The following is a 22,119-nucleotide window of genomic DNA, read 5'->3' on the forward strand; positions in this document are numbered from 1 at the left end:
GAGATAATGGAAAGAGGGGGTGATGAGCATTTGTACCGGGTTGTAGTCCCACACGGTACTAATGGGTCACTTTTAGTACTGGGTGAAGTGTTCACTCGGTACTAAAGGTGTTTATGCACATTAACCGGTTGGAGGCTACACTCGGGACTATTGTGTGACTTTTAGTACCGGGTGAAACTTTCACACGGTACTAAAGGGGGTCACAAGACGCATTTCGGGGACTTTCCATTAGACCCGGTACTAATGCTAACATCAGGGCCAAGGATAAAAGGTCCATTCCCTAGTAGTGTATTTAGATTCTACACTTTACTTTACAGATCATTTGTATGATTCATCCAGTACGATTCGAAAGATGTGTATGATCATTTTTAAGGGCTCTATATGTTTTCTCCGTTCATGTGTTCTTTTCAGTATGGCGTATTTCTTTCTAGGACTGGTCATTATGACGACAAGACCTATAAATGTAGAAATGTGCATTTCTTTGACAAATCTATTATAGAAATGGGCCTTGGAATGGCTGGTTTAAAAATTCGACCTAGAAAAAAAAGGGTACCGTCTAAATATTTTACCCTACATCGTTTGTACACTTTGCAAGTTCACTGGGTGCATACTCAATGAGCGGCACGTTTTGAGCAGGAGAGTTAAAAAAGGTAGAGTTGGATGAAAACTGATACAACTATAAAACAACAGCAGAGTCGGTTTTGGCATAAGTACTTTGTAATATTAATTTAAGGCATTTTCTGGAAATGTCATAACAGTTGGTACAGTTTGGTTGCGTATTCTCGGTCGGACCAGCACTAAGAGCCAAATGATAAACTAGCAGTAAACAGTCTTTTCTATCCATGCACTGACTACGAACACATTTATTCATATAGTAGATTCTATGTTTAGAAGTCACTATAAACAGTTTTACAAGCAAATTTGCAGTCTGCTTTGAAAACTCGTAATTTTGAAATATTATCTTGGATGAACGAAAATTTTATATAAAAACTATACCTCTGAACAAGATCACAACTTATAGTAGCTGATAACATTAAAGAAAACGGATCGCCCCCACGTCATCCTGAAGGGCGACATGGCCGACATCGTGATCTAGCTGCCGGCAACTCTCCCTTCCCTGCCATCACCTGCCACTGCCCGAGCTTTCCTGCGGAAGCCCGCGTGGTGGTGGTGACAGTGGCGACAGGGCCTTCCACCCTATCCCCTCGTCGATGGAGCCATCCAGGTCTCCATTATCGTCTATCAAACGGTGAGTTTGGGTGCATATGAATTGATTGAAGCGGCGGACAGAGGTCGGGTGAATAGGCAAGTGTCACCACCAGCACTCAGATTGGAGTGGATGTCTCAAGATGATCTACGCAACGGTGCTGTGGATTTGAGATGTCGTGGATTTGTGGCAGCGTCCTTGGGGATAAGTCTTCGGCGATCTAATCTGACATATTCGATATCAGATACAGTGTCTACTTCCGGATCTACACGGGGATTTTTCATTCCTGTCAGTACCACAACGGTAGGCATGAGTCACAGCGGTGGTAGATGGCTCTCGATAACGAGGGTCTGCAGTTGCAGATGTGCTCGTCACCATCAGCGGCTCGGTGAGGTATTCTTTATACTTTCCTACTTAGACTGTTGCTGGTATGACATTTTGGACGGTGACGCCTGCGGGTTCTGCTACCTCCTTAGAGGTGACTTTGTTTGCACCTCCTCATATGGTCACTCCGGGTGAAAACCCAGCCCAATGCTCGGGCCGACGATGATGGCGCTATTGGCGCCATGTTCTTCATGAAGGCGTTGTCGTGAAGATCCATATGGTGTTTCAGCATTCTCCGTCCATGCTCCGCTGTTCGTGGGTGATTTTCCTACATCGTTTTGAGGTCATCTTTTGGGGGAATATATTGGCTTCGATTTATCCTTTTGACAAGCAGAGCAATTGAGGCCTTGGACATTCTTCATCAAGAGAGAATGGATAAGCAAAAATAGACATTGCTTATCATTATTCTCTTCTTATGTACTCTTTCTCTTTTTATTTATTTTTATGATCACCTATTGAGCTGAAGAATATGTGCTGTATTTGGTTCGCACCGCACCTCCAGCACGCCACTCCATATCTTTGGAAGCTGCCTTATTTTGCTGTTAAACGTGAAGAGGAGGTTACAAATGCTAGTATATTGAGAGGTAGGTGGTGTATTGAATTAATAATTAACTGTTAATTATTGAGTGCTTTTACCGTGCACCATACCATCCTATACCAGAATTTGAAAAGGACTAGTATGAAAGGATTCGACGGTTGAGATTAATTGTATACCACTAAAACTTGCACTTGTGGTATAGATGGTATACATGGATGTTATAGGTGATATAGGGGTATTATTGGAAAATGTATCTCGATGACAAGGTGAAAACGTCGTGCGTGAGAAAACGACATTCAGACAAAAAATCACAGTACCCAAAATTACATATTTACAGTGCACCATACCACCAGGTGGTGGTATAAAGATAAAAAATACCTTATACCACCACCTGGTGGTATGGTGCACCGTAAAAAGAGTTCAACAAATAACCTAGCTTAGGTGACTCCATGTCTTCTTTTTTTCTCCTTGCAAAACACAATAATATAGATGCATATATACAATCACCCCAATAGATGCAAGCACACACACCGTCTCTATTATGTATGAATGAGCTGATATGATCATCTTCCTCTTCAGGAAGGATAATGACAGGACATCAGCTCAGATTCACACTGATTATTTTGTCGCCGTAGCTTGCCACAAGTGAATCTGACCCTGCGTTCGGGATAGCTCAGGCAGCTGGCCAAACCTTCCGTTCCTTGTGTCTTCTACTTTCATTCCTGCTACAACCAAGGTTCACGGCTTGATGCACAAATATATATATATATATATCCATGACGGGAAGATGGAGAAAAAAGTTACAACTTAAAGGTTATAGGTGGTATATTGTTGATCGTATAGATAAATACCAAATCTATTGGCAATACACCCTGTTGTCTTGATATGCTGCAGTTAAGAAATCACCCGTGGTGGAAAACCATCTAGCACAAAAAAGGTTGAAGATATAACTTGAAGGTTAGCACATCAGTAGTATCAAGTTCCACAGTTACACCTACAATCCAACAAGATCGGTTAATGTTCAATCTCAGACATCGGTTGCTGAAAAGGTTCATCAACAAGAACTTGAATGTTGAGACTGACCAACTGAATTGAAGAACTAATAAGAACATTTTTTTTTCTGAAAGAGGTAGGCGATATACGGTTGGGGTTCAATCAGTATAAGAACCTTAAGTTAGTTTAGCAACAGCAATAGAACACGCACAGCTGAAGATTGAAAATACTCACTACAAGAATTAGTGAACTGCAAACTGTCATGATCATTGGAAGGAACTTCAAATCAATCATCACTTATTTTTTTCTTTCTCGTTAATATTTTTTAATCCATTGAAATGTATCAATATACGTGTTATTGATAGTTAATTGTAAAATGGAATAAGCAGAATGTGTCACAAAGGCAATAATAATGGTGCTTTTTTCATCATGGGAAAACGAGGAATAAACACCATATGATTATTATTATTAGAAATGTGTCATTAAACTCAACAAAGAAGGTAGCATTGCCTCTTTATGTTGGCCCGAATAATCCATAAGTTTCGGTGACACAAACATTGTACAACGCTTGTTTGATGTGCTCCATCTCATTCAGGATCTGATGAACCATCTCTTTCCACTTTTCCAGTGCCTCCCAATCCTATATACATTCATGTTAATACTATTTTCCTTTGATTGTGATTCTGCACTTTGACACACGTTATATATCTCGGAAGGGAAGATTGGAGATGTAAGGGAGTTATTATAACTCAAAGCTTATGTGTATGCTATATTGATTATTGGTTAGGCCAGTCTTATATTTACACTAGTCACCTGGTTGTACTAGCTATATGTATATATAGCTAGAGGAGACCTAAAGAATACTTCCTCCGTCCAAAAATATAGCTATGTTTAGACTTTTTCAAAGTCAAAATTTTCAACTTTGACCAACAAAAACTCTTAAAAAAATTTATTTTAAATAGAAAAGATCACATATTTTGATAATTGGTTTCAAGATAAAATCTACCAACATCATTTATATGTTACTAGTCTTTATGATTAATTGGATATTTATGGTCAACGTTGAAAAAGTTTTGACTTTGAAAAAGTCTAAACGTAGCTATATTTTGGGAGAGAGGGAGTACTGGTCTTTTTTGTTCTTGTTGGATGTTTGGAGATTGCTTAATGTAGCCTGTGGATGAGAATTGTATTAGAGATGATTCAGTGCATGCTTAATGTAGAGGTCATAATAAATGCTATTATTCTTGATCTAACAAAACGTACAGGCAGTAAAAAATGGCCACAAATGGATAGTTAGGCCTACCATACCATCCGCTGCTGGCATCACACTTGCACGCACGGATTAGGCAATGGCAACCCGTATACTATACTCGGGTAAGCTGGAACTCGAGCATTGGCAAGGGATCGGAGTTGAAGGGCAGCATTACAAAGCCAGTTTTCTATGCGAAATGCAGTACGAATGGACGAATTCACCAAGAATTCATTCAATTCAAATTAGGGGTGTTTAATTCCCAAAATGTTCTCGATCCACCCGTCACATCAAACTAGCGGCACTAATTAAGAGTATTAAATGTGGATTAATGATAAAACTCAATTCCATAACCCCGGGTCAAATTGCGAGACGAATCTAATGAGCATAATTATACCACGATTAGACAATGTCGTGCTACACTAAATAATCTCTAATGATGGATTAATTGGGCTTAATAGATTCGTCTCGCGATTTTCCATCTATGTGTGTAATTAATCTATGCTATGTTTATTACTCCAAATATATGCCTTGAAAGGGGCATCCCAAAATTTTTGGGGAGCGAAACACACCCTTTCTTGAATGAATTGCGCCTTGTTCCGTGGAAAGGCCAACAATGTGTTCCTACTCCAAACCGAATTACTGAGTGGTGCAGTGTAAGTTGCTGCCAAACCATACAGCATCCTTACTACGCACCTGCCATCGCCACTCTCCACCCACCACGTCACACGGAGCAACGATGGCACCGGAATGCATGACCGAAGCGAGGGAATACCTTGCAAGCAGGATACAGAGCCGCCTAGCACGCCGGAATCGCCAAGCGACCTTCGAGGTGCCACCAAAAGGCGTTGTCAATGTTGGCGTTGAACCAGTTGCACTGGGCAGTAGTCGATCTGCCATGGTTTACTAAGATCCTGTACCATTCTTTCCCATATGCCTCCTAATCCCATAGACGTTTGTTCTTGCATGTAAGTTGGGCTATTTTCCATCTATTATTTTAACTTACTTTGGCTCTGGATCTCCACTTCAACACGAATATATAGACATATACACACACTAAGGCGAAGGGGTGCTATATTATTCCAACTATTAGTCCATTTGTACTAGAATCGGTTGTGTACTAGATGGACAGGTTACAATTATAACCTCCAATTAAAAGTCCAAATATATACTTGGCAAAATAGGTATATTAGTCCCCCAACTTTACTCTAAGAGTCGTATTAGAGCATCTACAGTACAGTTGGTAAATTTAGAGACCTAAAATCAGTTTTTAGGTATACGAGAGAAAAATTTAGGTACCACAAAGTTGCCTTCTCAGGTGATGTTGCTAAAATGGCAGACCTATAATTATTCCAATGCAAGAACCAATTTCAAATAGATTTCTTTCTTCAATGGTCAATTTCCAAATTGACACATCCTTATCCTCTCACCTCCCTCTTCTTCCCCCTCGCACCCGGCGTTCAGATTCAGCTGCCCCGGCCTCCTCTGCCCCTCCGCCTCCTCGCTTCCCCCACCTCTGGCGTCTCCCCACCCCGGTCTGACCACCACCTCCACCCACTGTGGATTCGGTGTGGCATAGGCCCGTTTAAGTTGCTCGTTGGCATCTCCCCACCCCGGCTCGACCACACGCCACCACCTCCTCCACCGCGAGTAGTGCGTCTAGCACTACCGGAAACTCGCAAATTGCTATGTGACAGAACCTTTGCCGTGTGATGAAACACGGGAACACGGCAAACCGGACCTTTGCCGTGTGCCAGAAGAAACAGCACACGGCAAAAGTTCAACTCAAGGCAATAATTTTATTTGCCGTGTGTCCGCCCAAAAAACACACGGCAAAGGCACAACACACGGCAAACATGTGCGTTTGCTGTGTGCTGAAAAAGGATGCACACGGCAAATCTTTAGCACACGGCTAAGAGCCCCTGTTTGCCGTGTGCCTGCTATATTGCACACGGCAAACCTCTGGCACACGGCAAAATTGTGCAAAAAAAAGTAGACACAACACTCCCAATTTTTTCTTCTATGCATATACAGTGTATTGTACTCCTTGTTAAAATCTGTTATATTTTTAGTTATTTTAGCTATATTTAGTCATTTAATTTCATTAATTGAATTTTTAGGGTTCAACTTGAAGTGTTTTGAATAGTGAAGTATAATGGATAGAAAAATGATCTTCATGTTATGGAGTTTAATTTGATGACGTAAGCACGAAATAGAACTAATTTCGAACATCTTGCTCACGGACCAAGCTTAGAACAGTTTGAATGAATTGTTTGAAAATTCTATTAATAGCAAATGAATTCAGAAAATCATGAAATTTGTCATGGTATCATGATTTCATGCATGGAGATGGTGGTAAAATTTTGGGAATGTTTTGCAAAAGTTTTGATGTACTCATTTTATAAATCGAAACATGTTCACATAAGACCCGTAGAGTTGAGGAGTCATTTACATTTGGACAAAAGGTTACGAACAAATTAGCCATTGACTTTAGAACTTTTTGTGTTTGCTGAAAACAACATAAGTTCTTTAATGCAAAATTTTGGTTAATTTTCGAATAACTGGTATATTTATTAATTTTTTTGCAATCAAATATTTGTTTCAAACACATGAAATAATAACAATATTAAAATAAAACATGAATTGTTTAATCATTTTAGCAATGTAATGAGAAAATGTGATAAAGTTTGAAACATGAAATAGAATACCAAAGCGATTGAAGGAAAAAATTGAAAAGAAAACATTTCTAAAATTGAATTCAAAAATTTGAAATTGTTTGCCATGTGCACAGGATAGAACACACGGCCAACGGGACCTTTGCCATGTGCCGTGCCAAAGGCCCACGGCAAAGCCTTTGCCGTGGGCCGGATCGAGGCACACGGCAAAGCGGTCCGTTTGCCGTGGGCCGGATCGAGGCACACGGCAAAGCGGTCCGTTTGCCGTGGGCCGGATCGGGGCACACGGCAAAGGTTCCACACTTTGCCGTGGTCCGGATCGGGTGGCACACGGCAAAAGGGGCGTATTGGAGACCCGTTCCGACACACCCCGCTTAGCTCGTGTCCCCGCCCAACCCGCCGCCACCCCGCTCCCCCTCTTGCCACCAGCGCCGCCGCGCCCGCTGCTGCTGCCCGCTACGCCCCGGTCGCCGCGCCACTTGCGACGAGGCGCCGCGCCCCGCTGTGCCCTCCCTGCCGCCACGCCGCTCCCCCGCCGCGCGGTCCCCGCTCCCCCGCCGCGCCTTCCCCGCCACCCCGGTCCTGGCCGCCACGCCGGCGCCCCGGCCACGCCCGGGCCCGCACGTAGGCGGGCTCGGCAGGGCCCGCTCGGCGCGCCTGCCACGCGGTTGTCCCGGCCACCAGGCTCCGACCCGGTCGGCGCCCTCCCCGCCACCCCGCCTCCGCGCCTGTCCCGGCCGCCACGCCGGTGCCCCGGCCACCCGCGCCACCCCCCGGCCCACGCGCAGGCGGGCTCGGTAGTCCCCGGTCGGCGCGCCTAGCGCACCGGCGTCCCGGCCACCCCCGCCTCCTCTCCCTTCCCGGCTGGCTCTCGTCGACGCGCCCACCAGGGCTCGGCAAGCCGACGGCGCCGGCCTCCCACGCCCCGGCCCGTGCGGCAGGGGCCGTCCACCCCGCCTCCGCACCGCTCTCTGCCGGCCCTCGTCGACGCGGTCGCCATCCACCGGCGCGCGTCGCCCACGCCCTCCACTTGGTTGCACTGCGCGAGCCACCGACGCGGCACGCCCACGCCACCGGGCTCGGCACGGCCACGGTGCCGGCCACGCCCGCCCCATCCAACGCGCCAGACATACCCTCTGTGCTCTCCACGCTGGCGTGTTCGGCACGCTTGCTCGCCATGCTGCCACGCTCGCCGCTGCCGGCCAGGCTTTCCACGCGGGTGCGCTCACCACGGTCGCCATCGAGTCCTAGGTGAATTTGCTTAGTGGAACTTGCCTGCTCAACTAATTTTTGCCATGACAAAATGCATTAAATCAATATAATTGACACATGTTTTTTGGCAGGAGAGGCTATTGCACCATCCTCGAGTCGTTCATTGCGCGTCTCTGCCTAGCTAGCTAGCCATCGAGCCCTAGGTGAGCATGTATGTGAAAAAGGCCTTTGCTCCTTCTCATGTTCGTAATATATTACATAATTTAGTTGTCCGTGATGATATAAATTGATACCTAGATTTGTTCTGGGTAACATATGATGATCTTGAGCTTGTGGCTGTATTCAGTGTGTCATGTAGTTATATGTTTGTCATGATTGCCATCAAACCATGTGACACATCCATGCCCAAAGCAACTCTCGTTTGTGATGATATGATGGTTGGGATGGATGTGTCACATGGTTCTATGTCTATCATGAACTGTTTTTGTTGAGAAGATTTCTCCCACTGCAAGTTCAAGATCAAATGAAACGAAACATATCTGAGGCAAAATACTAGTTCAGTGTTTTCTATTGAGTTGATCAAAAGTAACATCGACAATTCCTCCCTCTTGACCATCCCTTCAGACGTGATAAGAAGAACTTCACGAAAGGTGTCGAAGTTCTGGACCTTCCCCCTCATATTATGATAGGTATTGGTGTTCGTGCTCAGTTAGATAGTCTTGTGGCTAATGCAGATGGTGGTTTTGAGGGATATGGTCAGCAACATGCATGGGCGCAGAAGTCGGGCTTGTGGAGACTTCCCTACATGCAAGATCTCCTCCTTCCACATAACATTAATATGATGCACTCTGAAAAGAATGTCGCCGAGGCACTGTTCGGAACTATCATGGACATTGTAGAGAAGACAAAGGACAATGTTAAGGCCAGAGTGGATCAAGCAACATTATGCGATAGACCGAAGCTAGACATGAGGCCTCCTGCATCAGGCAAGGCATGGAAAAAGCCTAAGGCTGATTTTGTCCTGACGAAGCCCCAGAGGAGGGAAGTGCTAGAGTGGTTTCAAACCTTAATGTTCCCTGATGGGTATGCAGCGAATCTGAGGAGAGGAGTCAACTTGTCTACTATGCGAATCAACAGGCTCAAGAGTCATGACTATAACATATGGTTAGAGAGGCTTCTTCTGGTGATGGTTCGAGGATACCTCCCTAATCAAGTCTGGCAAGTGCTGGCAGAGTTGAGCTTTTTCTTCCGCCAGCTTTGTGCTAAGGACTTATCTCTTACCGTTATTGAAGAAATGGAAAGAATGGCGCATGTGTTGCTCTGTAAGTTGGAGAAGATATTTCCACCAGGCTTCTTCAACCCGATGCAGCATATGATTTTGCACCTACCGTACGAGGCACGAATGGGGGGGCCAGTGCAAGATCGTTGGTGCTACTCAATTGAGAGATGTCAAAAAGTCCTTCGAACTAAATGTAAAAATAAATGCAAAATTGAAGCTTCCATCGCAGAGGCATACATTCTAGAGGAGGTGTCAAACTTCACATCGAAATATTATACTGAGATTCTTCCAAGCGTGCATAATCCACCCTCACGTTACAATACTGGGGAAGCTGACTCGAACCTCAGCCTTTTCAAAGGGCAACTCGGAAGTGCAAGTGTTGCGAGCATCAAGACCTTAAATTTTGAAGAGTGGCGCAGTATCATGCTATATGTGTTGACCAACCTATCCGAAGTGCAGCCGTACATATAGTAAGTTCTCTGCATTCATTTAGTTCTCGAGTACTTCTTTTTCGGCATCCAACCCGTTCATTTCACTTTCGACCAGGGAATTTCATGTGCAATTCTGGCATCGATCAAGGATACCTACCCTCCAGGAAGCTGAGACCCTTCTTAGACAGGGTGCGGGAAATGGAAAGCCTGATTTTATTTCTTGGTTCAAACAAAAAGTAATGTCTACGTTGTGGCTCTTTCGTAGTATGATTTTACAAGTTGCTCGGGCGTGTACATAATTTGGCCTGCTTGAACTTGCAGACCCAAACTGATGCCTCAGTGAATGCCGAGTTGCGTCAGGTTGCCAATGGTTGTACCTATAGAGTCAAGTCATTTGGAGCTTATGATGTGAATGGATATCGTTTCCACACAACAAGTCACGAGCAGAGTCGGCCGAATAGAAGGACCACAAATTCCGGAGTGTTTACGCCACGAGATGATGGGCTCGAGTACTATGGAAGAATCGAAGAAATATATGAACTCACGTTTCATGGGTCGAAACCTCTGAAACCTGTCATATTCAAATGCCATTGGTTTGATCCTCATGCTGTGAGATGGACTCCGAATCTTGGGCTAGTTGAAGTTCAACAAGCGTCCGTGTATCCAGGAGATGATGTCTATATTGTGGCTCAACAAGCCATGCAAGTTTATTATCTCTCATGTCCGTGCCAAACCGACAATCGTCTCAAGGTTTGGGATGTTGTGTACAAGGTATCGCCACACAGTAAATTACCTGTCCCGAACAATGAAGATTACAACATAGACCCAAACACATATGCCGGTGAGTTCTTTCAAGAAGATGGGCTAGATGGAACTTTTCATATAGACTTAACCGAAGCGATGGGAATGGAATAGGACAATGAAAGAATTGATAACGACGATGCAGGGGGTGAGGTTCACAATGTCAAGGACTTAGAATTACTAGAGCGAATACGCTTAGACAATGACAGTGATGATGACAGTGTTTCTCCTATGGAGATCGATGGTGATTATATCGACACAAGTGATAGCGATGATGAGACATATGATCCGGCTAATCCGGATCATGGTGACTATTTTTAATACATGTAAGAACCGTACTACTTAGTTTTTTGTACTATTTTTGTTTATTTTAGTTATTGTACTTACTTTATATACTAATTGTACTATTTTTAATGACATCTACTGATTGATTTACTCATTTTAATTTCAGGAGATTGTCCGGCGATGGCGGGGCGCGGCAGAGGTTTGATGAGGTCACTCACAAACCTATTGGGCGGCAAATCTACCCAGGCAGGTGAGTCCTCCCAGAGGACTCGACGGACAGGCAGGAGAAGTCGGAGGAGTGGAGCGGGTTCGTTGACGCGCGACGCCGCTGAGGGCTCCAGCACGGCTTCAGGAGGGAGGGCTGGGAGGAGGAGCAGGCACAGGAGAGGTGCTCCTCTTGTGGAGGAGGAGGCGGAGGTGGCGGAGGAGGAGGAGGAGGAGGAGGATCCCGGTGCTGAGGAGCACGAGCACGAGCACGAGCAGGAACAGGAGCAGGAGCAGGAGCAGGAGCAGGAGGAGGAGGAGGAGGAGGAGGAGGAGGATGATGGGGTGGACGAGGAGGAGGAGGAGGACTTGGGCGTACCTGCCGTCTGGCAGCGAGGCCCCTCGTGGCTCTCGGATCGTCCGATACCTCTAGAGCACCGACTGGTCCTCCGACCTAACGGGAAAAGGTAAGTAAGTTTACAAGATTTCAATACGTTTCCTTTTGATATATTCAAAATCACAATTGACACTAATACTATCTCTCAATAACTTGAGCAGGAATTTTGACATAGTTGTTCCAGGTGTTGCTCACAACGGCATGGCCAATGGCATACTGGGCCTCCTCTGCAAGCGACACTACCCAGGCGCCATGGATATTGCTGGGGTACGTCAGCCAGCCTCTTCGTGGGAGCACTACATCGCCGCACCGGATGGACCAGATGAGGAAGGCAGGGCATTTGACAACAAGGCGCACCGGGTGTTGAATGAATTATGGGTAAGTCCTCATGGAACTACATTTACGAATACATCATATTCATTGCACCGGGTTTTGAAATAATGACTTTGTTCATGTTTTTGTGCAGGATTTCTATAGATGCGAGGAGGGAATGATGCCCAGGGCGATGCAGGTGGCTAGTAGAGCTTGTTACAAGCTGGTGGCGGATATGCTTTACGAGGCGCGCATCCAGGCCGTCATCGACTACAAGGTCAGGATCGAAAAAGTGAGGATCTACAAAGGACCTACGAGAGACATCAGACTTACCCGGGAACAATACTTGCGGGTAAAGATTCAATCTTAAGGAGTTATCAACTATGCTCCAGTTATTCTTCTTAAATGTATTAGATATTGATGATGAGCAGGTGCCTCCGTGGTGGATTGCCAATGATTATCCATGCTGGGAAATGATAGTAGACCGGTGGTGCTCGCAAGAGTGGGTGGAGATGCACGAGGCTGCCAGGCAGCGGCGTTTGCTGATGCCAGGTGCATCGCACCATCAGGGCAACCATAACCTCAAGGCGTACGTGGCTAGATATGTATGTGAATTAATTTCTTTATTCTAACGCTCAATTCTGCATAATTTCTAATCATCTTCCTTTTTTCGTAGTCGGCGTCACATGGTGGTGTGCCTTGCACCCAAGTCTAGGCATACTGTTTGGCCCACAAAGGAAAGGCGACGTCCGATGTCACCTTCAATCCGCAGGATCTGCCCGAAGTGTACAGCAACGCAAGCGTCCACAGCTGCCTCAGTAGGTACACCTCGATGGCACAAGAAGTTCATGGGCCGGAGTTTGATGCGATCAATGAGCCCATTGATGGAGAAGTCGTCATGAGGGCTGGAGGAGGCAAGAAGCATGGACGGTACTGGTTTGGCGACAGCTTAGTCGACACGGCGACTACTCCCACTCTCTCGCAGATTCGAGCCAGGAGTACCAGCTCAAGCCCTGCCATACGTCCACGGCCAGACACTACACAGACTCAGATTGAGGCTGTCAAGGTTATTTCTGTTTCATCCGTCGTTCCTCCGTTTTTACATATGTTCGCTTTGAATTCTAACCCTGGGATCAAATCCTTTAGGCCCAGATGGAAGCAGCCTTCCAAGCATGGCAGGAGGCGGCAGAGGAGAGGTGGAGGGCCGAACGGGACGACATCCAGCAAAAATTGGATCAAGCTCTAACATTTATGCAAAGCCTAGGCTCGGCGATGGGTGTTTCGCCTCCACAATTCCCTCCGGCCCCACTTGTTCGTCGTGCAGAAACTCCTCCTACCGTAAGTGGTTTTGACTCCTATCGAGTTTTGGAATGTCTTAGTGACTTAGCATTAACCTAGATTTACTTAAAAATAATATCTTATGATACATCTACAATGACTTAGAACTTAGGCTAATGCTTGTAGTTTCATTCTTATGTAACTCAATATATATTCGCTTATGTGCAGAATCAGTCGGCGGCATCCAATGATGGGCCAGTGAATCCTGACTTCTCGCCTCCGGTGTAGCAGACTCAGCAGCCTGATCAGTAGTTTGTGTGGCCACCGCCTCAATGGGTGGCTTGGATTCAGCAGCAGCAGCAGCAGCAGCCAGGTTGGTCGCAGACGCCTACATGGCCGCCCCCGCCAATGTGGCCGCCGCACCCGCAACCGCCGTCGGCCCCGTGAGTTATGTTGTATGGACTTGCTTTGTACCACTTTTATGGATTTGTTTGAACTTGATTTGCATGAACTTGTATGAACTCGACCAGTACTTGTGGTTGTCGATGAACGAAACAAGACTTTATTTGTATGTGTGTATCAAATGCCTGTGATGCTTATTCGGATACAAGGAATAATCATTATGATATATATGATTTTCTGGGGGTACCATATATGTAATAATCAAACAAAAAAATTAGTTCTGGCACCTTTGCCGTGTGCAAAAACCATGGCACACGGCAAAGGTGCCAATCTTTGCCATGTGCCACATCTGCAGGGCACACGGTAAATATTTGGCCACGTCATCATTCCTGGATGGCTACTTTATTTTGCCGTGGGTCGAGAGTGGCACACGGCAAAGACCGGCTTTGCCGATGCCTGGTTGCCGTATGCGCTTTGCCGTATGCGGCACACGGCAAAGGGTTTGCCGTGGGCTTTTGGGGCTTTACCGTGTGCCCCTGACACACGGCAAAGGGGGCGTCTCCCGTAGTGTAGGGGAGGGGTTGCCTTTGCTCAAACTTCAGGGGTGGAGTGGTGGCAGGCGATGCGAGGCCTCACCCGAACTCCAACAGCGTAGTGAGGTGCGCCCTTGCCCGTCCTCCGGCAGCCGCGCCCCTCCTCCTTACCTTCCAATCATTGCAACCTCTTCCCCACTACACCTCCCTCCCCCTCTCCTTCGGTTGTCGCCACCTCCTCCCACAACACCCCTTTCCAGCCGCCATCTTCTTCATGCGGCGTAGCATGCCTGCGCCATCGCTGGCTTATGGAGTGCTCAAGGGTGGGCGGCGTATGGTGGGATGCACACGATCAGAGCATGATGGTGGCGCTGGAGCGAGCGGCGCACAACTGGATGTGGGGATGGAAGTGCAGGTGTGGGAGCGGTAGTGGCGCCTCCTCTCCACGTAGCACGGAGATGTCCATGAGCTAGAAGTTGGCACTCCCGCCAGAGGAAGGAGGGAGAGGAGAGAATATAGCAACTTAGATTGGGTTTGTATATTTGGGTCCTGATGAGGGGAATTTAGGTGCTCCGGACCTAAAATAGCAACACATTTAGGTCATCTGCTAGAGCATGGTTTTGGATGTTGTTAGGTACTCTAGGTAGTTTTTAAATTTGACAACCAATTTTAGGTCCTCCTGTGGAGATGCTCTTAATCCCTAAACTATCAAAAGGGTCAGTTTGAGCTAGAACATACAGGACACAACATCCAGCATCAAAAGAGATAACTAAGAAATAGCGGTGTCGCGCCCGGCTGCCCCGGGTGCCGGTGGCCCTCCACGCCGGCTGCCCGCACGCCCCCGGCTGCACCTTGCCTGGAAGAGAAGAGAGGAGGACAGTATATGATGGAGGAGATAAGTGGGAGAGATGATGGAGGAGATGACATAAGATGGTAGGCTTGGGGAGGAGATAAGGATAGAGAGAGAGGGGAGGGGTCCGGCGGCGGAGGGCGTTTAGTCTCGGGTTGGGGTTGCACCCACGACTAAAGGGGAACATTTAGTCTTGTTTGGAGCCACCAACCATGACTGATTCATTAATACCGGTTGGTGGCTCCAGCCGGGACTAAAAGTATCTATTTTGTCTTAGTTGGAGCCACCAACTGGGACAAAAGCTTCCGTCACAGGTAATTTCTGGTGATCGTTTTTCCCAATCAGAACTGAAGAGTTTTAGTCATGGGTCTAAATTCATCTGGGACTAAAGATGTTGGATCAAAGGTTGATTCTATAGTAGTGTTTTGTGGGGCACTAGAACATTTGCTCACATTCACCCTGCACCGCACTATTTTGCTGCTACTCGCCGTTGCACATTGGCTGTGCTGGGCACTATGCTCCGCAATTCCTATGCACCAGCTGAATGCCACGATTACAAGGACAAGGACAGCAGAGCAGGTGCTGGTGTTTTGGAGCAGAGCAGAGATGTTGTGGGCGAGTAGGCAAACATAGCAGAGTGATACCCAAAAATTGTTTCAAACCGTCAACTTGTTTGATGATTTTTGACCAAATCCAAAATGAAGTTGGGAAAATATTTTACTAGAAATGATAAAAGGTGTATAGGGCTAAATGTTATATATTGGATTATACGTCAGAACCTGAAACTGAAATAGTTAAACTTTAGTTTCAGCCAACTTCAGTGCACAAATGCTCAACTGAACGCCACATTTGTTTAGTGAACCGAGGACGGGTGGCAGCAGGCATATGCTGTGGCGCACGAGGGATGCTGAGGCCGGGAGCGAGCGCGCCAGTGGACAAAGAACACAAGGGAGAGGAGGGCGATACTAAAGTTGCTGAAGTCTACTGAAGTCCATTGCTCATTTAGTACCAACCACATCAACATAATAAATGTTGCGAATTAGTACCGGTTGGAGGTTTGACCGGTACTAGAACGTAAGCCTCCACCCAGTACAAAGGAGCACTCTCCCCTCTCATGGTCCTGCCCCCCCCTCCTCCTCTCTCATGAACACTTAATATCCTCCGGCTCCACTCCTTTAGAGCCTTACCCTCCCACCATTCTTATCTCCCACCACGACCACCACAGCCTCATCCCATTCCTCCTCCCTCTCCTCTCGGGCACAGCGGCGGGGGTTGTCCCAACCGACGTGGGTGCGGATGCAGTGGCTGCAGGCTGCCAGGTCAGCACGGGCCTCCACAATGCGGGTACAGGGGGCCGCCATCGCGGACTCATCCGCGGCTGCAGTGGCCGCAAGCTGGCTTGGTCAGCACGGGTGCAGGGCGCCGTCACCCTCTGGAGGCATGCGGTGGCTCGGAGGCCAGGTGGCGTGGCCTAGAGGCGCGAGCACAGGTGCAGTGGCTGTCGGCCGATGCGGACAATGGCTAGCCTAGATGTACATGGAGCATTCATGAAATTTACTAATAGTCCACAAAAATCTTGCAAGATCAACTAATAAAGATTGTAATCTTATTCTTCTAACTAATGTACCCTAGGAAACTAAGTTTTAATTCGCCCAATACATAGCACAAGAACCATAGAAGAGAGAGAAACCAAAGTTCTAACCTTACCTTACATAACCTCTCCACCAAAGGAAATGAGGCCAATAACTCCCCCCCCCCACCACCCACCCCACCCCACTTTAGTGGAGCAATTTTTGGGAGGTGCCCATGGACCCCCCCCCCCCCTCACCTTTGTTTTCTCAGGTCGGAATGAGCGATCAGAGGAGGAAAAAGGGTTTGCATCAATTATACATGGAGTATTTGTAGGGGAGGCTAATGATTTACCTGCCCCTACAATTGAAAATAGGGGTGGCTAGTAATAGCCTTCGCTACAAATGGAATAGTAGGGGTGGCTTATGATTGAGCCACCCTATTTCTATGGGCGGTCGTATCACCGGCTGCCCCCTACTTCTATTTGTAGGGGAAGCTATTTTTGTGGGGGCTCTGGAGCAATTGCTACAATGGTGTGGTAGTGGGGGACACCGCACCACGAATCTATTGCATGGGCCACGGCTAGGAGGATGGCCTATATGGCAAGTGGGTGAGGAAGGAGGATGGGGAGGTGGGCGGGTGCAGAATGTCCAATCGCTATGAAAATGAGCAATTAAGTTGATGACACTCAGTCACTCAGGGTGTGTTTAGTTCCACCCCGTAACCGCAAAAAAGCCGTAAACGCATTAAAGTGAAAAGTAATCTTGCTAATTTGAAGTACTAAATGAAGTCTATTTATAAAAAATTTTGCATGGATAGGCTGTAAATCGCGAGACGAATCTAATGAGCCTACTTAATACATGATTTGCAACAGTGATGCTACAGTACCATCCGCTAATTATTGATTAATCATGGATTAATTATCATCATTAGATTCGTCTCGCGATTTACAACACATCTGTGCAAAAAGTTTTGTAAATAGACTTCATTTAGTGCTTCAAATTGGGAAGATTCGAAACGCAAATTTTTTTTGCGTTTACACCCTACCGAACTAAACACGGCCTCAGTGGGAGTCAAGTGGGACGTAGTAAACTCAGCTTACCGTGCCAGGTTGTAGTTTTTAAGGCCATTTATTGGATAGGACGCGTACCATGCACACGGATGTCAGTCTGTGGTGTCACTTTGTGTCCTCCTACGCAACTTGCCATGCAAGCTAAAGGATGCATCAGCTCGTCAAAGTCGTCGCATCTATGCTGGACTTTTTTTGTGACGAAAATGCATGTTTCACTAAAGTTAGCATATATCTATATATAGGGGATGGCATCAGGTGTCCTGCCGGGAGCCAGAGAGCAGCTACTAGCTACTCTTAATCTCCCATGGCGAGGCGTCTGCTTGTGGTTGTGGTGGTGGCTCTTGCACTGTGGTGCGGCGGCATCGAGTCCAAGGCGCCAGCGCCCAAGAAGCCAAAGGGAGGTGGAGGTGGGGGCGAGATAACTGTCACTATCACCATCAAGTGGAAGCGTAACTACAAGGTATCCTGCAAAGACAAAGGGGGCCCGGATTGCTACGTCGGCTGCCCCAAGGAGTGCCCTAACAAGTGCATCGCCTCCTGCACCCGCTGCCGCAGCTTCTGCAGTACGTTAATGAAATTTATTAACCTGCGCTTCCCGGTTTCTGTTTTAAGTCAAACATTTGTCTATGATATTTAAAAATATTATACTTCCTCTGTCCCACAAAGACTATCTGTTTAGAAAATTTTTGGACACACTAATAATTATGACAAGTTATCATACTATCTCTAATTACTCTGCTTGGTTTCTCGATTCGGAACAAATGCAGTGCATTGGAACAAAAAAAGCACCGATTGATCATTTCGTTGGGTCTATGCACTTCTTAATGCACTTTTTTTATTGACATGAGTGTGCTTTAATTAGATTAGTTTCATTAAAAGCTAAATGAACACTTTTTGTGGGACAAAATTTGAAAATTAAATATGAACTCTCTTTGTGGGACAGAGGGATTATGTATTATGACAAACAACGTGTATACAATTAGCAACCTCTTGCGGCGACCCGCTAATAACGTGTATGTTTTGTACATAATATAGTGTGTGACTTCTTCCCCGGCACCTCGTGCGGCGACCCGCGCTTCACCGGCGGCGACGGCAACACCTTCTACTTCCACGGCCACAAGGACCGGAGCTTCTGCATCCTCTCCGACGCCGGCGTCCACATCAACGCCCACTTCATCGGCAACCACAACCCGGAGCTGAAGCGCGACTTCACGTGGGTGCAGGCGCTGGGCATCACATTCGCCGGCGGTCGTCACCGCCTCTACATCGGCTCCCGCAAGGCCGCGCGGTGGGACGAGGAGGTGGACCACATCGTGGTCGCCCTGGACGGCGAGCCCGTCGACGTCGCCGCCGTCAGGGACGCGCGCTGGTCGTCCGGGACCCTTCCGGGGCTGTCCGTCACCCGCACTGACGCCGTCAACAGCGTCCTCGTCCAGCTCGATGGCGTGTTCGCCGTCTCGGCCAACGCCGTTCCCGTCACCGACGAGGACGATAAGGTTCACAAGTACGGCAGGACCGACAGGGACAGCCTCGTGCACCTCGACCTCGGCTTCCGGTTCCACAACCTCACCGCGGACGTCGACGGCGTGCTCGGGCAGACGTACAGCCCCAGCTACGTGAGCAGGCTGGACATCGGCGCGAAGATGCCCGTCATGGGCGGCGCGCACAAGTACCTCTCGTCGAGCCTCTTCTCCACCGACTGCGCCGTCTCCAAGTTCCAGCACGGCGTCACCGCATTTGCTTCTTAATAAATATGTCGTCTATGGAGAAGTTGCTACCTGCTGATCACATGCACCGGCAAGGAAATAATTAATTATGTCAACGATTACTCTACCTTCGTATGTAATGTACTTGGGTCCGAGTACCCGTTGATCTTGTAGCAATGCAGAAATAAGTACTAAAGAAAGTCTCAACGTAGACTGAGACGATGGTGTTTTTGGTACATCTCCAATGTAGGAAAATTTTTTTAACCTTTTTTTAATAATATTTTAAGTTTAACCCGTATTGATTTTTATTTGCAGGGCGTAGCCCGTTTGGTCGCGCCAGCCCGCATGGCGCGACAAGGCTGGCGCGCCATGCGGGCTGGCGCGACAAGGCCATTGCCCTGGGCCGCCGGCCCCTTCTCCCCCACCCTCCCTTTCCTTCCCTGGCTCCACCCGACCACAGCGCGTCCAGGGTCGCCGCCGGCCGCCGCCACCCCCCAGATCCCCCCAAAATCGGATTTTTTGAGGGGAAAAGTACGGGAAATCGCCCTTCCCTGAAGGTATTGCCCCCTAATATCTCATCGTTTAACCATGTGCATTAGTATTTATTGGTGGTTATTTTGATTAGGGTTAGGTTCTTGATATGAGAAATGGTGGTGTTGTTGATAGTTTTCTCATGATTAGGATTTTAGATGATACTTAGATGATACTCTGCTCTCGATTTGGACGTGAGGTAGTATGTGCATGCATCGATTAATATGATTTCTAGGATTGAGTGGTGGGGATGTTAATATGAGTTACATGTAATTTTATTCCATAGTTTTAGGAATGTAGATATTATATTTTGATTGTTGGTATATTGTGCTTAATTAGTATATACTTTGTTTCCATAATTATTTTGTTTTTGTTTCCATAAGTTTTTTTTATTTCACATGGCAATTGAATTTATATATCTGCAGTGCACATGGCAATGAGCGATGCCCGGTACAAGCTGCTTGGTGGTGGACAGTACCCATCCGAGTGTGATGTGGATGCCCCAGTCCCTCCTGCCCTTCCAGTTCCATTCTGTCGTTGTGAACCGGGCAATCAGCTGGCAGAGGTGAAGTAATCGAGGCATCCCAAGACGGCTAGTAGAGCATTCTACATATGCAAGTGGAATGATTCATTGAATCCTTGCCACTGCTTTTTCTTTCAGTGGATCGATGGTCCGGATAAGTTCGATCCTAGAATTCGGCTGTTCCCTTATTATCGGTCAGAGTCATGGGCGTACAATGAGTTTAGACGATGGGTCCCTCCCCCACCAAATCCACCACCTATGACAGAGGAAGAGAAGCAAGAAGCTGCTATATATCGTGTGAACAATCCTCCCAAATGTCATTGTGGTGTTCGTGCCAAACTTCAAAGGCCTAATATTGGTGTCCCTCCAAAGTTCACTCCCTTTTTTAGATGCTCGCTAAAGACTAGAGTAAGTGTCATGTAGCGTAGCATTGATTCTTTAATTTTGCAGGAGTAGATGCTCGCTAATGTTATGTGTCATGCAGGATGGATGGCCGGCATGTGACTTCAATGAGTATATTTATGGTCCTAGATCTCATTGGCCGACAGAAGAGGAAGTGCGAGAATTTGAGAGTGGGAAGAAGCCATGGCCATGTACAACTACTCCTAGTCTTCGATGCAAGTGTGGTATTCTGGCCACAAAAGGCGTAGTTCCTTCTGAGCTTGGCTACGGATATTACTGTGGCAATAGCTACGGAGAGTATTGGGTTCGTATATTAACCACAAAGTTGAAACTCCTTATGATTCTGTCATTGTGCTAGTATTTGGTATATTAACATTTATGAATGTTTGGCTCTCAATAATTTTTCAGGAGGGAAGGACATGTGATTAGGAGTGGTTCGAAGGCCGGTATGAGCTAATGTTGCAATTGGGCAGAACAAAAGAGCCTTGGAAATCTCGAGACACTTTAAATAAAAAACTGAAGATAAGGAAGGATTACCAAGTTACTTTACCCCTTGAGTCATTTCTGTCAGGGCCTGTACTCCAAGACCTACGGCGTGAGTATGGAAAGAAGGCAGAAGAAAAGGCGACTCTTGAGGATTGCATTGTTTATTGGAGGAGGAACCGAAGAAAGTACCCACGGCCCCTCACAGATAGGGAGCTTTTGGCAAATTATGAGAAGAAGGAGAAGGAGGAGGAGATGGAGAGGCAGAGGTTAAGGGAGGAAAGAGCAGTGAAAGGTTTTACTGTTGATCCGGAAGCTAAATACCCAAAGGGTTCATGGGAAGAATATTTTCAGAAATTGGAGACTAACAATAGGATGGAAGAAATGGAAAAGATGGAGGATTTAGCTCAGGAGGCTCAGATGGAGGCAATGCAGGCCCTAGTTGCCGATCTGCCACACAAGGTGCCCAACGTTGAGAAAGATGTGTCATCCGCGAGCACGGAGGTTTTGGGTGTTAGAGCTACTCAAATGGAGGCAATGAAGGCACTTGTAGGAGACTTACCTGCCCAGGATCACCCGTCTGACCGGAAAGGAAAAGCAGTCGATAACCAAGGAAATAGTGCAGTGCAGGACAAAGGGAAGAGTGCTTCTGAGCATGACCACGTTCCTGATGATGGAGATGATGACGAGTGGTGGTCAATGAATGCAGATGAAGTAGAAGTCATAGTGTCCCAAATTGAGGAAAGAAAGGGAAAAATTGTAGTCCAAGATGATGGAGATGATGATGGTGGTGGTTGGGGAGA

At 46.9% G+C, this 22,119-nt stretch overlaps 2 protein-coding genes across 2 annotated transcripts; both read left to right on the plus strand.

Annotated features, from left to right (window-relative positions):
• The first annotated feature begins 17,953 nt into the window (after positions 1 to 17,953).
• LOC120683090 lies at positions 17,954 to 19,613 on the plus strand. Its single transcript, XM_039965107.1, has 2 exons — positions 17,954 to 18,234; positions 18,707 to 19,613. The coding sequence occupies exons 1-2, from the start codon at positions 17,976 to 17,978 to the stop codon at positions 19,417 to 19,419; spliced, it is 972 nt and encodes a 323-aa protein (XP_039821041.1). The 5' UTR covers positions 17,954 to 17,975; the 3' UTR covers positions 19,420 to 19,613.
• An 885-nt stretch (positions 19,614 to 20,498) lies between these two features.
• On the plus strand, positions 20,499 to 21,604 carry LOC120680542. The gene is made up of 3 exons (XM_039962037.1): positions 20,499 to 20,839; positions 20,916 to 21,137; positions 21,242 to 21,604. The coding sequence occupies exons 1-3, from the start codon at positions 20,690 to 20,692 to the stop codon at positions 21,260 to 21,262; spliced, it is 393 nt and encodes a 130-aa protein (XP_039817971.1). The 5' UTR covers positions 20,499 to 20,689; the 3' UTR covers positions 21,263 to 21,604.
• The last annotated feature ends 515 nt before the right edge of the window (positions 21,605 to 22,119 follow it).

The sequence above is a fragment of the Panicum virgatum genome, chromosome 7N (genome assembly GCF_016808335.1).
Source record: "Panicum virgatum strain AP13 chromosome 7N, P.virgatum_v5, whole genome shotgun sequence".
In the NCBI taxonomy this organism is placed as follows: domain Eukaryota; kingdom Viridiplantae; phylum Streptophyta; class Magnoliopsida; order Poales; family Poaceae; genus Panicum; species Panicum virgatum.

What these genes read in the sequence shown, in the direction of transcription:
- LOC120683090 (XM_039965107.1), top strand. Translation starts at nt 17,976, where the DNA reads ATGGCGAGGCGTCTGCTTGTGGTTGTGGTGGTGGCTCTTGCACTGTGG. An exon ending in CCGCTGCCGCAGCTTCTGCA is followed by an intron (nt 18,235 to 18,706) that starts GTACGTTAATGA and finishes TACATAATATAG; the next exon opens with TGTGTGACTTCTTCCCCGGC.
- LOC120680542 (XM_039962037.1), top strand. Translation starts at nt 20,690, where the DNA reads ATGACAGAGGAAGAGAAGCAAGAAGCTGCTATATATCGTGTGAACAAT. An exon ending in GATGCTCGCTAAAGACTAGA is followed by an intron (nt 20,840 to 20,915) that starts GTAAGTGTCATG and finishes TGTGTCATGCAG; the next exon opens with GATGGATGGCCGGCATGTGA. An exon ending in ATAGCTACGGAGAGTATTGG is followed by an intron (nt 21,138 to 21,241) that starts GTTCGTATATTA and finishes ATAATTTTTCAG; the next exon opens with GAGGGAAGGACATGTGATTA.